The sequence below is a fragment of the Eucalyptus grandis genome, chromosome 10 (genome assembly GCF_016545825.1).
Source record: "Eucalyptus grandis isolate ANBG69807.140 chromosome 10, ASM1654582v1, whole genome shotgun sequence".
Lineage (NCBI taxonomy): Eukaryota > Viridiplantae > Streptophyta > Magnoliopsida > Myrtales > Myrtaceae > Eucalyptus > Eucalyptus grandis.
In genome coordinates this window covers 24,282,682-24,299,591 of record NC_052621.1, presented here as the reverse complement: position 1 = coordinate 24,299,591, position 16,910 = coordinate 24,282,682, and the positions used below count along the sequence as shown (strand labels likewise).

At 39.7% G+C, this 16,910-nt stretch overlaps 1 protein-coding gene across 1 annotated transcript; it reads right to left on the bottom strand.

The window, feature by feature from the left end:
• Window positions 1-2,631: 2,631 nt before the first annotated feature.
• Window positions 2,632-6,360, bottom strand: LOC104422364 (O-glucosyltransferase rumi). The gene is made up of 6 exons (XM_010034674.3): window positions 6,209-6,360; window positions 5,428-6,002; window positions 4,867-5,056; window positions 4,698-4,762; window positions 4,124-4,334; window positions 2,632-3,171 (listed from the first exon to the last, which is right to left on the bottom strand). The coding sequence occupies exons 1-6, from the start codon at window positions 6,308-6,310 to the stop codon at window positions 2,830-2,832; spliced, it is 1,485 nt and encodes a 494-aa protein (XP_010032976.2). The 5' UTR covers window positions 6,311-6,360; the 3' UTR covers window positions 2,632-2,829.
• Window positions 6,361-16,910: the final 10,550 nt, after the last annotated feature.

The window sequence follows — 16,910 nt, the reverse complement described above, 5'->3', positions numbered from 1 at the left end:
TATTCTTAAAGTGAAAGAGGGGAAGTGGGCAGACAGGTGATCCAACATGATCTCGAAATCCCCGTACCTTCGATGCTTCAAAGTGAAGGCAACACCCATTGATATCACTTTATGTTATTAGGTGCATTAGAAACCTTGCATGGCCAATAACTATTTGGGCCGCCTAGGGGTGTGAATGATAACCATTTTGTTCTAGAAATAGGTTTTGGAAGAGAAATAAATTTTTCTATTTTTATTTCTAGAAAAGTTTCTAAGAAAAATAACCGTTTGATAACGACACAAAATTTCTACTCTAAAAATAAAATTTGTTTGATAACGACACAATTCTTTTTCTTTTTGGACGGTGGTGGACCGGCGATCGGCGGTCGGCGACAGCTGGCGACTGGCGACCGACAACCGGTAGCAGCGGCAGGCAACTGACGAACAAAGTGGTTGATGGCGATAGATGAAGGACCGGTTGACGAACAATGAAAAGAATTTTTATTTCTCATTTCTATTCCAAAAATAGAGATGTAGAAAATTCTACTTCTGATTTATATTCCAAACCTATTTCTGAAACAACCTATTTCTGGAACAAGAATCTATTTCAGAAATAAAAAAAAAAAAATGAAATAAATTTATCAAACGGATTTCTATTCCGAAACAAGTCTGGAATAGAAAAATTATTTATGGAACAAAAATTGTAGTTTGTCATGCACCCCACTATTGTCTGCTCCCTGCAATTGCAGAAGGTTGGTTTTAGAGTCCCAACGAAACATAAGCTACTCAGCATCCACTTGTGGCCTGGGGCCTCAATTCCAAATTCTGTAGCTCACCAACTACAGGTGTTTTAGATGCTTATGCAACTAACATGTTTCAACCCAAAATATTAGAGGGTCATCAACTCCTCCCTATTGGAGTGACATTACTTGCTTCTGACCATACTTAGGATCCGTTTGCTTGGAGGAAGACTATTTCTGGAGATTTGTTTCTTGACTTTCCACGGTTTGGACAATGGAAAGCTAATTGATTTACGGAAAACTTTTCCATAGAATGAAAATAATAAGTTTAGATTGGGGGAAAACAACTTCAAGGTAAGTAGGAAACTAACTTTCCAAAATACTAGACGAATTAAAAAGGTTTCCATTGAAGAATTCTTTTCAGTAAAACACACACAACCATAGTCTATTAATTTGGCATCAGTGTTGCAGAACCAAATGGCCCAACCATGGAATCGCCTATGTTGAAGTATATACATGAATATCATGCGGTAGTTAGTAGGTGGTCATAAATAAGGAAATTGAAGTTTTTGGTTTGGGTCATTCTCTTGATGGCTCCGATACCATTTAAATATTTTAGGATGTTCAAGAGAGAGGAAGAGAAAAAATACTTAAATTGCTACATGTTCCCTCGATGCACAGACGGCTCTATTTATAAAGCATGAGAGACTGCCATAAAACCTTAATTTTCTTATTTATGACCGTCTACTAACTACTGATGGAGATTAAGATAGAACATACATCGAGGAAGATATAAAACCGAAGACATAAGAGATTGGGAGGAGAGATTTGGTTATATCAGAGCACTAATTAGGATATCCAGACATCTGCTTTGGTCATACGTTAATTTGCTTTGTGTCTTTTTCTAAACCAATAAAAGGGGTAAAAAAGTTAAAAAGTAAGAAGGTTTCTAGTCAGCTTTGTTTACTCCGAGTCTATTTTCCTGTCCAGAAGTCGTCTTCAGTAAAACTTGCCAATTCTGGTCCTCCACACCTCCATTGCGAATGTCATGCGATGTGAGACTCATCCTCATTTGCGAGTGTTGTCAACGACTGAAGTTGCGATCAAGTTGCCAAGCAACTGTGAGCACCGGAGTCAAGTACACCATCATCGATCTGCCAGAGTCGAGAAGCTTGGAATGATGTAGTTAAGTTTGCCGCAATTCACAAAGTCGAGTCCTCACAGGTCTTAATTGGGGTTGTGTTAGAAAGAGGTGTCAAGTCATGCTTTGTTACTTCAGCATTTCCATCAAATTCGGTGTTCATGTGCTGTGCAAGGTCCGACTTGCACGACTTTTGTTGTCTTAAATCCTGTTCGATTTATCCACATCCATCATCTAGTGGAATGTTCGGCTTACACATGAAAGTTGTATCTGTATATGCAAGCTAGATGCTCTTGAGAGGGACTGTTGAAATATATTTATCAATAGTTGCTGTGCAGTCGTAAATAAATAAATTAGGACTTGTTAGTTTCTCTTCTCCCTCTGTATGTTAAAACTTAGAATATTTACTTTCTACACTTGACGGTGTGGGAATCAAAGTTCTTCTACATGGTCTGTAAATTTCATTGAGTTGAAAATTGCTAACCCTAAGGACAATTTGTTATGGCGTTTGTGCCATACATCTGATAAGAAGAAAAATATTTGAGAAGAGACCATATCCATACACACTAGCTATTGGGATCTACTTGATGTTCTTTGGTCTATTATACGCCTATATCCTCTCATACTTGTTGAAACGCATCAGTAAGGCACTTGATTTTCTAGTCTCCACTTCCTCTGAAATCATCTCCTCCGCGTCTCAGATTCGTAACTTTCTTCTTAAGCCAAGGCTGTCAAGAGTCACCTCTAGTTGCTAAAGTCCGAAAATGATAATGACTATCAACATAGGAATTGGGGATAATGGCATTCCGTGGACAAACGTATTGTCAATGCGAGTGTCTTACAACATGAATGACTAGCTTTGACGAATCTATGCTCTAAATACACGTTCATCCATTTCATCTATGTCACCTTGAGAATTATACAAATTGATTTGTCTGCATGAAAGAAGAAGAAGTTCGAGTCCTAATCTCACTGTCTCTCTGCACTTAACATTTCCTTCTTTCTCACATCTTGTATTGCTTTCTCTTTCTGCTTAATCCAGCTTGTGACCGTAATACCACGGGCTGCCTTAAAGGTGCATGGTGCTTCCTCAGAAGCCAAAGCAGTTGATCTTTCCAAAAATTGCCTCTGCTTAGGGTCGGCAAAACAAAGTAAGGAGTCCACACAAACTTCCCGAGCAGAAGAAGAGGGAATTGGCTTAAAATTTTGCAGCTTTGAGTACTCCATAATGAGATGATACATGTAATCATAAATCCTGTCCATGCTCAAATCTTCCATGAAATCTTGTCCTCTTTTTCCAATCGCCTCAGCCTAAATTTCAAGATTTGAAGAAAGAAGCATATATGAATGCCTCATGTTGTCTCAAGATGCATAATTAGGATAAATTTCCATAACCTTTGCATAATTAGGATAAATTTCCATAACCCTTCTCCTTTTTTCTTTCTCGTTAGGTTGGCATATATATTTAGGTGGCTTATTGTCTCATAGCACCTAGATTTTATATATCTCATAGAAGTTGAGACCGTATGCAGGCACAAAACCAGTCTCAAAAGATTTAATAATGAAGTTTCAAAGGAAAAGAAGTTTGATGAATAGAAAAGGCATTCCACTAAAGCAAAAAAAAAAAAAAGTGATCGAAAAAAAATGAGCTATCCCTGCTGCAGCATGAGGACAAGAAACAGCAACTTCTGCACATTTTCTTGACCAAAAAGAACGGGGTGAAAAAGGGTAATACCCATCATAAGAATGTTTAATGAACAGTTTTGCAAGATTATGAGAAGTCCTGAGGAAAATTTCATAAATCAAGAAAGACCACCTCTGGCTACATCTTAAATTTAAGAATGGAGGTTGACTCCACTTAATTATGAGCTGCTGAACAGAACTTCTTTTAATGCTACCCGGCATCATGATTACTGATACTAGTGCAATTGAACTGAAATGCATCAGATGAGGCTAATCTCCCACTATTAAGTCCATGGAAAATAAAAGAAGTTGATGACTTCATAATTGATATTCTCAATCAAGGCTTCATGCTGGAGAAATTTGTGTATGTGATCACCCAACTACCAAATACTTCAGAAACATTAAAAATTTAGAATTGACTAGACTACTCCTGGCACAATGTTAGTAGAATCTTTTAGAGGTCCTTAAGAAGTATAAATTCATACAATACACAAAAAGGTTTACTCACTGTGATCAATAGAGGCAGAAAAACCAAGATCAGTTTGAGAAAAAATAAGCAAGTCAAAGTAGGAACTCATACCTCTGATGGGTTTGCATTTCCCCAGTTTACAGCATATTTGATGGAGGGACATAAATTAGTAGAAGAGACGGGCCAATAGTTCCTCATGGGAAACAGACCCCGGCTGAAAAAATCTTCGTACTCAGGTGATATGATTAGGGCAGGAGAACCACATGCTATTATGTACTTCAAGCTCACGGACCAAGCATAACCTTCGGCATATATTTTGTACCTGTGAGAATACAAAGACATGACTCAGAGAGTAGAAAAGGTTGGGGATGGATAATTTCAATTTAAGGGGATCATCAATTACACACAAGTAATTGCAATTGTCCAACAATGAGACCCTTCTTGAGCTCTCAAAAGTTTCACAAGTAGATCTAGAAACTTTCCTTCGTGTTGCGTTATTCTAATACTAGAAGACATCGTAATTTTGAATGAGAAGCAGAAATTCTTACTCGACCAGTATATGAATACTACATTTGGTTGTCAACCATTTAAACTTGTAGATAAAAAGCAGGAAGGGAAGATTGTGCGATAACATTGCACATATATTCTTCTTTTCAGAAATCTACAGCATCTCATAAAAACTCACCGATGGTTGCACTGGTTTGATAGTTTCGACTGCTCATACCCTGCTCTTGCTTCTTCTGCCCAATCCTATGAGGCATTCGACAAAGTGACATTCAGAAACAAAGCCATGACTTCACAACTGCATATGAGTTTTGAGTGACATGGAAGTCTATGAAGCTCTTTGGACTCACCTGACGCATCACTTGTGCGTTCCACATCCTGGAATGATTGCATTTCAGTAACTCTGTTCGCACAGGAGATTCCACGTCAGGGTTTCCTTTCCAGTAAGCATAGGGGGATTTCTTTGACCACCTGAGAACTTGAGAGCCTTGTTTAATGTCTCTAAACTCCTCATCCCAAGGCTTCAAGTTTGTCTCTGGCCTGTAAAAGTAATTATGAGCGAATCAGGCAACAGTTCACCTGAACTAGCCTACTTAAATGCATTTGGGACTCAGGAAGACAGAGCTTCCTCTATATTTTGACTTATCAGCAGTTATGATGGTTCTTCGTGGTGCCAATAGATCATACCACAACAAAGTTAAGCCAGGCACAGGAATCAAATGAGTTCCAACGTGACCCTAGAGATCATTAATAAAAACTAAAACAGACAGTAGAGCAAACAACGAGAATCAACCACGCATTAACTCTTAAGAAAACATGTAAAATAGCATATTCTTGCCGAGTCAGAAAGAGCAGGCACCCAGATTTGATTGGAAAGACTAAGACCGTTGAAAGGTCCAGTTGATTCTTACCATCCCCAGAAAGACCAATCTGGAAAAGGAATATCGAAATGCCCTGGCGTGGTGCAATATCGAAACAATGGCAAAGGCATTGAGGCATGCTCAGTCCTGTTAATACTGGGCTTGTCCATGCAATCAAACATCAAATCAACATCAGGCACCATCCCAGGATACCTCCTGAGAAGCTGCAGCAGTCCCCAAATCGTGAACATCGCCCGACTCTGCACGCAAGCATAATAGAAATCCACATATAGCTTCCCCTCGAATATGACCACCCGAAACGACGCGAACCTCTTTGCTTCCATCAAATGAGCTGGCGATATCCCGGTCCGCACCCAGGGCTCGAGATCACGGCGAATCCAGGCAAAGAATGCCGGGCAGGCTCGGGCAGACCGGGATCGCGAAAGATCCTGTCCCCGGATCGACCCGGTAGCATAGGGGCAGGTAAGGTAAGAGCACTGGATGATCTTGGAGGCGCGGGCATACCGGGTTTTCTCATTGAACGTCTTAGGAGGGAACAGGTGCCAGGGAGTGGGGTCCAAGTTGTGGCCGGCGACCGTCTTCGTCTGCGATGCGAAGTCATCCACCTGTTCGACGAAATGCCCCAGTGAATCCAAGATGCAGGAAAAGCGAAGCAAAACAACGTAAAGACACTATGGAGCGCCTATGCAGGCAGAGGCAAAAGAACCCAGATTTCAAATCAAGCGCCAGGACAACATAACCACAGGAACACACAATTATGCGCGTTGATCCAGAGCCAGAGCCAAAGCCAGAACCAGAGATAGAGACGGACCTTGTAGAGGAGAAGGGCGGAGATGGAGAAGAGAGAGAGGGCGATGAGGCAAGGTAGGAGGTTGGAGGGTTTTCGAGGATGGGGTCTGTAGGACACTCCCATGGCCAACGAGGAGCATTTTCGCTTCTGCGCACGGATTGGCGATTTGGCTTTCTAGCTTTCCGAGAGCTGGCCCCCGACCCCACCCATGACTTTACTCTTTCCTCCATCTCCGCTTTTATCGCCCTCCTCTCGTTTCAAGCGGGAAACTCGCGTGCCGCGTCCAGGAAATAGATTCATTAATTTTATTTGCGAATCTAACCGAACGGCGCCAGAGAATGATGCCAAGGCGACCTGTCAATCGATCGAATAAGGAAACGTCATAATTTTGCGTGGGCCTGCAATCGATTGATTTTTTAAATTTTGAATGTTTCCTATTTAAACATCTTTAACAAGTGTCTTTTTATCAAGAATTTATTATTTTCATTGCAAAAAAAAAAAAAAAAAAAAACAAAGAAGATACATCTCAACATCATTTAGGCTGCGTATGATAAAATTTTTGTAACAGAAAAATTGATTTATGACAAGAAATTGATTTCTCAAGTTATAAATTTTAACTTCTAATTTCTTGTTTAAATTTATTTACGGAATAGAAATCGCTCTAAAAAATAAAAATTCAAATGCGTTCTGCAAACGGATCTCCTGCTTAAACATATTCCAAAAACGAGAAATAGAAAAGTAGAAATTTTATGGTGCACCCTTAGCGTTGTGTCTATCTAAATTCCATCATATTTCAACATTTTTAGCAAGTGTCTTTTTACCAAAAAATTATTTATTTATTTATTTTTGCAAAAACATTAAAGAGGATATATCTCAATGTCATTTAAGGTTGTGTCTATCTTAGGGTGCGTGTGTTTCGCGGAATACATTTTCAAGGAAAACATTTTCTTCATTTTTCGGCGTTTGGATCGCTTAAGAAAATGAGTCAACGAAAACGTTTTCCTAATCAATGGAAAATATTTTCCTAACAAAGCTTAAATTCAAGAAAATGATTTTCCCTTTAAAAGAATCGGAAAATGTTTTCCAAATCTATCAAGGCTTAGATTGATGCTTGGTTTACAAACAATTATTCTTATAAAAATATATTTAAAAAATTGAATTTTAATTTTTTAATTTTTTTAAAATAAAAATTTGGAAAATATTTTAAAAATAAAAACAAAAAAATCGAATTTGCTTCTTTTTATTTTTCTTTTCTTCATTTTTCTTTTTGCTTCTTCTTCACTCGCCATTAGCCACAAGGATGGCCGGTGAGCTTTGGTCTCACCAGATTGAGCAATCTCATGGCCTTCGACAACAAGGCTTGAGCTTGCTCAAGGCCAATGAGCCTCAAGCTTCGCTAAATCGGGTGAGCTCATGGCTTCCAGCGATGAGGCTCAAGCCTCACTAGATTAGACGAGCTCATAGCCTCTAGCGGCTAGGCGCGAGCTCGGCCGCCTCTAGTAACAGTTGGAGGTCACCCCTTGTAAGCTAGCTGAGAACAAACTGCTAGAGGAAGCAAAAGAGATGGCATGAGGAAGCTGAGGAGTGAAGGACAAGAAGAAGGAAAAAGAGAAAAAGAAAAAGGAAATAAAAAGAAAGAAAATAAAAAAAATAAAAAAACAACAATATTAAAAATTTGAAGTTTTTTTAAATTAAAAATTCATTTTTTCCAATAATGAATTGTGAAATTATTTTTTAATGGGATTCAAACGGTAGAAAACATTTTCAATTATATATCGCAAAACAAAGAAAAACAAACTGTATTCTTGGAAAATGCTTTTTCGGAAAGTATTTTTCTTTATCATTGAGTTTTCCATGAAACAAACGCACCATAAATTTCATCCAACACTTGCCAATAGCCATCAATTCTTGGGTAATAACTCATGCCAAGTCCTCAGTTTTTTCCAGTTCTCTGGCTCTCCCTCTTTCGTTGCGTTGGAAATATTCAGTGAATATGTTGATGCTTTGCCAACCTTTCTCCTTTGCCAGCTTGTAGTCCATCCTGTATTTGCCAACATTTCAGCCACTTCTCTTTCATTTGTATGGACCAATCTTCCAGCTCCATTAGCCAATTCTCCTGTCATTTTTAGTACTGCACCAGGTTCCAGCCAGCCAAGATCCTGCATCAACAGCACCATTACAATCTAGCTTGGTAACCCCTCGGTTGGCTATTGCCACCCATCCTTCTGCCTCAGATCCGTTTGTCTTATCTGTATGAGGTACACTCTCTTTTCCTGCAACCTCTCCTTCCAAGCTCTCTGGGCTTTCTTTTAAATCCTCATTAGGGTTGGGCATACAATTCCTGAAAATAACAGAGCAACCAGCTTTCCAGAAATGCCAGCTAAAAAAATGCAGTCTTTGTCAATAGCCGCTGCTTCTGCTCCTTCTAAACAAGTTTCTCCATGGAGGCAAGAACATTAGAACACAATCTCCACAATAAGTGTTTTACTTTATGAATGCATTTGATGTTCCAAGTCCCCCTCCATACTAGCTTTCTCAATCTGGTTGGAACTTGAAGGCTGAAAGGAAACAACTTTCCTCTCCTTTTCCCTTAAGAAATGATAAGCACTTCTAACAGGCACCTGCCCACTTCTGTCACCAAGCCATAACAAGCTGTTTTTCTCCGCATTTCTAAAAAATTGCAAGAATGGCAGCCTCCTCCTGTGTAAGCAGGTTGCTCTGTATTGCCTCCAGTTTCCGTCCTCTGCTTTCTTCAACTCTCAATTCTAGGTTATTTCTGCTGGCTCCGGGGGATACAACATTGAATCTTCAAGTGGGTGAGGCATTTGACTGCCGTTCTTTGAGCTGAAGGATGTGGAGGTAGGCATGTCTGCTCGCCAGGAGATCAATAGCAAACAGCTAAATCCATTTGTTTATGCTTAATCTTTTTCAAAACACAAATCCTCACGTGGTGTCTAGTGACCAGATACATTAAGGCATATGTACGTTGTTGGAAGATATGATCGGCAGGATCATGATGATTTGTAAATTGATATGTTTGTGTCTATACTAGGATTAGAAAGATCATAGGATATTCATGAAATATAATCTTGCTTTTATTATTATTTCTTTTGTATTATATACATCATTGTACAGAAGATACAATCAATGAAGTAAGGCATTCCTTCTCTCCAATATTTTCTTCCCTACAACCTTCGGCTCTTTCTTCTTCGCTCACCTAGTTTGGTGACATGGTATCAGAGCCTTCTTGAAGTTCTGAATCTTTCATTGCTTCCGCTTCGATTGCCTCACGAAACTCCAATCTGCAAAAGGGGTTGCCATAGGAATCGTTATTTTCTTTAGGGAAAATTTTTTTTCATCATGCCTAAAACACAAGACCTTACCTCTCCTTCAAGCGATGAAACTACAACACCACCAGAAACCTCGCAAACCCAAGACTCCTCTGTCGTGACTTCAGCTCCAGAACAACTCAGTCAGGCGCATCAACAAGCACAACACGTGCAATGGCAGCCGTTCCAAGCTCAGCCCAATCTAGGGCAGCCGTTTATGGGCCATCCATACCAGTGGGGACCATATCCATGGTTCCTTGGGCAAAACCCAAATGCATCACTGCCTGGAGGCTACCAAAGCAACGTTGGTTTCGATGGAGGCCTACTAACCGGCGAAGGGGCAAGCGCAACCACCGGAACAGAGTAGACGGGCGGCACACCTGGATCGGGCATGGGAGGAAACCCTCACTCGACCTTCCTTAATACGGGTCATGCAGGTTATGTGGGTCAAGGAACCGGACCGAATCTCGGACCCGGTATTTTTCCTTATCAAATTTTTGCTGCCGGTGCTCGACCGAAACCAGGCGACCCACTTCACACGACTAATGCCGACGGACCGGAATTGAAGCTTATCAACCAGCAATTGACTGGTGCCGACAATTACTCAAGCTGGTCGTGAGATTTTCGATGGGCACTGATAACAAAAGATAAAGATGGATTTCTCGACGGGACAATACCGATTCCAACCGACAAAAAAATGTCATGTTTTTGGAGAAAATGCAACCAGTTAGTTAGAACGTGGATTGGAAATTGCATAACAACCGAAGTCGCGGCCGGAATCCCTCCGACGGAGGATTCAAAACAAATGTGGGAGAATATCAAAGAGATGTTTGGAAAACTTGATCAAGTCAAGATTTTTCCGTTAACACAACAAATCTTGGAGCTTAAACAGGGAAACATGTCCATTGTAGCCGTATACAATAAACTTTCGGCTTTATGGAATGAACTCGAGGCAGCCGAAGAAATGTTCGACTGGCCCGAGCCGATTTTGCAACAATACAAACGGATGTGCGAAAGGGAAAATGCGACGAGATTTCTACTCATACTCAACGAGACTTACCTCCTGTTTCATTCCTAGATCTTGACTATGGAGCCCCTACTGAGCATCGGCCGAATCTATCAACTAGCCGTGCAAGAAGAGAATCAATAGAGAACATCATATTACAATAGAGGCGAAGATGGAATGGCGTTGGCGGCGAAAACCCTAGCTTGATATTCGTCGAGGAGCGAAGGAGAGAGAGGACAGAAAGGGGTGGAACTAGGGTTTCTCGAGAAAAACCCTAGCCATCTTGAATAAATAGGGCGATTGGACGACTCTCATTCATCCCTGGCAGCGAGCAGATCGGACGGTTCAAGAGGAAGCCGCGCAATTGGCCCAGATGGGCTGAGAAGTGTTTACGGTTGGACCGGCCTAGATGCGCCGCAGGGCATTCATGGGCTGGAAATAACGCGCGGGGACTTATCCGGTGGAGCAAAAGGGTCGTATAGGCCGACTTTGGCCCAAATCTCACAGCCTGCGAACATGAATCATTTAGGCCCGAGAAATTTTACCTCCAAAGGCAAAGGTAAAATATACTGTGACTATTGTAAACGTCCACATCACACAGTAGAGAATTGCTGGAAATTGTATGGGAAACCTGGAGAAAAAAAAAAGGAAAAATTTTCCCAGATTTTTCAAGTATCAGGACAACCGGCGGAGAAGACAATTAGTCATGATGACTATCAGGGACTTATGGAGGCTCTGAGGAAGTTGGACACATCTGATAAATCTGGAAGTTTCACAGGTACTTCTTATTGCCTGGTAAATACAATTTCGAAGAGTGCATGGATTATTGATTCAGGTGCCAGTGATCATATTGTCTGTGATATGAGCTTGCTTTCAAATATCAGAAAATTGTCCTTTCCCAAATCTGTTCAGCTCCCAAATGGAAGCATGATCCAAGTTGAAATGATTGGCACTGTGAATCTTAGTTCTCATATTACACTTCGAAATGTGCTTTACATTCCTAATTTCCAGTTCAATCTCATGTCAGTATCTCGAGCTTGTGAAGAAAATTCCTGTCGTATCTTATTCAAATATGATCAATGTTTCTTTCAGGTCCTTTCGACTGGGAAACTAATGGGCTTGGGTAGAGTCTTTGAAGGGCTATATTTCTAGATGAATTTTCAATCATATGATTCCAATAAATCATTGTGTAATACTACTATCAATGATAAGAATCTTCTTTATCATCAAAGATTGGGTCATACTGCTTTATTTCCTTGTCCTCAGTGCCATGTTTGTCCATTAGCAAAACATACACGTCCTCCTTTCCCAAATAGCACTTCTCAAGTCAATGAAATATTCTCATTAATTCATGCTGATGTCTGGGGACCCTATCACACTTTGAATTATGATGGGTCCCGTTTTTTCCTCACAATCGTAGATGATTTTTCACGTGCGACATGGATATTCCTCATGCAATCAAAAGCTCAGGTCCTTTCTCACCTGAAAACTTTCCTTGCTTTGTCCAAAAATCAATTTGGGAAATCAATTCGTCGTATACGTACTGACAATGGTAGAGAATTCTTTAATGGGGAATGTGCTTCTTTTCTTTCCTTAAATGGAATTTTGCATGAAAGCTCTTGTACATATACACCACAACAAAATGGAGTGGTTGAAAGAAAGTACCGCCACTTATTGGAAGTAGCACGGGCTCTTAAATTTCAAGTTTCTATTCCTGAAAAATTTTGGGGAGATTGTGTAGTCACAGTGGCATACCTGATCAATCGTATGCCATCTCGCATTCTTAAAGGAAAAACTCCTTTTGAAATATTGTATGGGAAGAAACCAGATCTGAGTCATCTCAGAGTATATGCTATGTGACCACGGTAGGGCACAGGGATAAGATGGAACCTCGTGCAAGACAGTGTATATTCATGGGGTATTCAAATCTGAAGAAAGGATATCGTGTTTATGAACCATCCATAGAGAAATTTTTTGTGAGCAGAGATGTGGTTTTCTATGAAGACATTTTTCCTTTCAAAGATGCTCTTCGTATACCTCAAAAAGAAAGGCCAGGCATTAATCGATCTTTATCAAAGGAGGAGCCATCTTCTAGAGAATCTTACCTTATTATTCCTCCTCCCAGAAATTCAGAATCAACTGCTGCACAATCCCCGATGTCTACTGAGGCCAATATAGATCATTCAATTGACAAGTGATATTGCTAGTATGAACAAAATAAATGAGTTAGGGAAGAGAATAAGAACACGAGATTTATAGTGGTTCGGCTTATTCCAAGCCTACATCCACTCTCCCATGCTAACAGCCTTCTTGGCTGGATTCCACTATGCAATCAACAAGAGATTACAACTTCGAGTGCAAACACTTAGTAGTAGATCACACTATCTCACTAAGTCACTCTTTTGGTATTTCTCTCACGATTACAAACGTTTAAGCTCTCAAGAGACAAGTATATGATCTAAAGTCGCTCAGACTTTGGAATTATAAATTATACGCTCCGTCTCTTACTTGCTCATCGGTCCATGATCTCCTTAAATACTCCTCCACTTCCAAACTACCCGTTGGACAAGATCCCGGAGAATCGTCTTCCAATATACCCATTGGACAGCTCAGTATCTAGAAGATTTGGTAGCCGTTGAGTGACAAAGGTAAAATCCCAAATTGATTCCGATCGTCCATACAAACGGAATCTTGGTTTCCATAAGTAAAGCTTCTTCGTATAGAAAGATCTTGTCTTCAACATCCAATTGTCAATCAATTAGATTGAATCAATCAAATCAATCTTGATGTGGAATCCAAATCAGATCACTAGCCGTTATATGATTGGGCTTGAATTACGTTCTGTCAAATCTAGATGTAAAGTCTGAGTTTGTAGACTTTACAATATGAGTCTGTAGACTTTACAATCTGGTCCGAACATATCTCGCTTCGAACATTTAGCTTTAAGGTCTGTACCTTGGTTCGGCTTCAAAGATAGAGTCTCGTATTCTAGTTCATCATTCACGTTCGCCCCGGAATTAGTCGAGTGAGCAGACTTCGATGTAGAATGCAGACTTTGACACTAAAGTCCGGGTAGTCTTCGGACTTTGAGTCTTGAGTCTCGGCGCTTTAGACTTTGACACGAGAAAGTCTGAAATCTTCGAATATATTTTGGACATGTGTTACGTTCGAGTCTTCCTGGTCGTCTTCGACTTTGATAATATCCTCTACATGTTCTAACATCTGCATGGTCTATTACTCAACCATCAAACATGTTAGTAGCCTTTGATTTATTTTGTCATCTTCAAAACATCATAAGGGATTTCCCTAACAACAAGGACCCACAAGAAAGAGATTCTCATCTAACAGCTCTTCCAGAATCGAGTACTAATGAAGACTCGACCTTTATTCAGCATGAAGAACCTCGGCGATCTGGTCGAGTTAGTCGTCCACCTATCTGGACGAAGGACTATGTATGTGCTTCATCAGGATCACCAGGTACTCGATATCCCATCTCATCCTATATTTCATTTGATAGGTTATCGTCAGAACATTTATGTTGCATGAGCCATGAGCCATATTTATGAGGGGCAAGAACCATCTAGTTATAATGAAGCAATGCATGATCCACGTTGGCAAAAGGCTATGGAGGTAGAATTACAGGCTTTAGTGGAAAATAATACTTGGGATATTGTGCCATTACCCACTCATAGAAAACCTATTGGGTGTAAGTGGGTATATAAAATTAAGTATCGAGCAGATGGTTCTATAGAGAGATATAAGGCTCGACTCGTGGCCAAAGGTTTCACACAACGAGAAGGTTTTGATTATCACGAAACCTTCTCCCCCATAGCCAAAGATGTCACCGTTCGTTCCTTCCTGTCGGTTGCTGCCTTTCGAGACTAGCCATTACATCAAATGGATGTCCATAACGCCTTCTTACATGGCGATTTGGATGAAAAAATCTACATGGATCTTCCACCAAGATTACGGAGACAGGGGGAGTCTAAGGTATGTCGTCTCCGCAAATCTCTATATGGATTGAAACAAGCTTCCCGTCAATGGTATGCCAAATTTACTAGTGCTCTTGTTGCTGCTGGATTCAAACAATCTAAATACGACTATGCATTGTTCACTTGGAAGAAAGGTATGTTGTCTATTTATTTGATGATTTATGTTGATGACATACTCATCATGGGCAATGATGACTCAGCTGTCAAGAATCTAAAAGAATATATGCATTCCACTTTTCATATCAAAGATTTAGGCTCGCCTAAGTATTTTCTCGGAATTGAGATAGCTCGTTCAGATCAGGGACTTTCACTCAGCCAGCGGAAATTCATAATGGAGATTATATCAGAAGCAGGATTGTCAGGTTACAAACCTGCCATTATTCCCATCGAGCAAAATGTCAAGCTGACTTCTGTTGACTATGATGCTGAAGTATCTTCTTCTAATGATCCATTATTGAAAGATCCATCAGGATATCAAAGATTTGTAGGGAAACTTATCTATCTTACCATGACGAGGCTGGACATCTGCTATGCAGTTCAGACTCTTAGCCAATTCATGCACAGTCCAAAACAATCTCACATGAATGCAGCCCTGAAAATTGTGAGATATTTGAAGACATGCCCAGGATTGGGAATACTTCTTTCTCGAAAATGCAACATGGAAATGACAGCCTATTGCGATGCATATTATGCTACATGTCCTATGAGTAAAAGATCTATTACTGGTTTCTGTATCAAATTTGGGGAGTCATTACTTTCATGGAAGACGAAGAAACAATCAACTATGTCCTTATCTTCAACTGAAGCCGAGTATCGATCTATGGCCAAAACTGTTTGTGAAATAGTTTGGTTGAGAGGTTTGCTTATGGATCTCGGGGCACAAATTTAAGGGACCTACTACACTCTTCTGTGACAATGATTCAGCACTCAAGCTTGCAACAAATCCCATAGTTCATGAAAGGACAAAACACATAGAGGTGGATTGCCATTTCACTAGAGAGAAGATTCAAGGAGTTATCCAGACTAGAGGAATCAGAACCACGGAGCAACCGGCGGACATGTTCACTAAACCTCTATGTCAGAGACAACACGCATATCTTCTAAGCAAGCTGGGCGTCTTGGACATATACAAGCCACAGGCTTGAGGGGGAGTGTTGGAAGATATGATCGGCAGGATCAGGATGATTTGTAAATTGATATGTTTGTGTCTATACTAGGATTAGAAAGATCATAGGATATTCAGGAAATATAATCTTGCTTTTATTATTATTTCTTTTGTATTATATACATCATTGTACAGAAGATACAATCAATGAAGTAAGGCATTCCTTCTCTCCAATATTTTCTTCCCTACGACCTTCGGCTCTTTCTTCTTCGCTCACCTAGTTTGGTGACATACGTGGTGCTTATTCATGAGATAGACATTCAACAAATAGATAATGCGTATGTCAGAGATAGAAAGGTATTGAAGTCATATCAATGGAGTAAAATAACTTCACCTAATTAGGTAGAAATAATTGAATGTATCTCTCTCAACGAAATATCGGAATAACCTGTGTTGATACAAATCGATCTATATATTTAACACAATACTCAAATATACTTACATGAGTACATCAATCAAAATCTCAACACCGTTGCGTGTTTTTTGCAATCTTACACTAAGACAGAGTAGTATTAGATACATCAAAAGCCTTTTCACTGAACAAACGTTAAACAAGCGCGTTTGTTATTTTGTTTAGCAATCATGCGGCATCTCGACCAGCTTTTTGCACATCTCAAAACGTTCATGTTGTTAGGCTATCTTAAGAGACACTCCCACTTCAATATGATGTATTCAAAATGTTTTTTTTTTGATGAAGTGTTTTTAATAAGATTTGAATTCAATATCACAAGAAATCGAGTTGTTCTTGTACTATTTAAAGGAGCACCTTATTAAAAAGCCAATTTTCTCTTACTGTATCGGGAAAAATTATGAAAAGAGTACTAAATTTAGTCGATGAGTCTTAAATCTTTTGATAATTTTTCATTGTAGTTTATTCAGTTAATTTTAATCGAAAAGTACTGATGTGGACGTTGGTCGTTCTACATTGCACCCATTAGTATTACCTTGAATAATTTTCGCAAAATTTCTTTGAGGTAATTTTTTATTTTTTTTTGTTGCAAAGGGCAATCCTTGCCTAATCCTTGCCGACCATCAGTCATGGCCAATATGTGACCATCGTTTGTGACCGGCCATTGGCCAAATTGAAAGGAAAAGACAAAATAAAAAAAAATCCTAACAAAATTTTAAAAATTGTCAATATTAAAGTCAATCACACTACATAAAACAAAGTCAGTGTTAATTGGATCGTGACCTTAGCATTTTTGGATCAAAATTGATCGAAAAGATTATA

Bases quoted from the DNA above. Each gene is read 5' to 3' on its own strand.
- LOC104422364 (XM_010034674.3), bottom strand. From the start codon at position 6,310: ATGGGAGTGTCCTACAGACCCCATCCTCGAAAACCCTCCAACCTCCTA. The intron at 6,003-6,208 runs GTCCGTCTCTAT...TTCGTCGAACAG, and splicing joins CCGCCCTTCTCCTCTACAAG to GTGGATGACTTCGCATCGCA. The intron at 5,057-5,427 runs GTAAGAATCAAC...TTACTTTTACAG, and splicing joins GATTGGTCTTTCTGGGGATG to GCCAGAGACAAACTTGAAGC.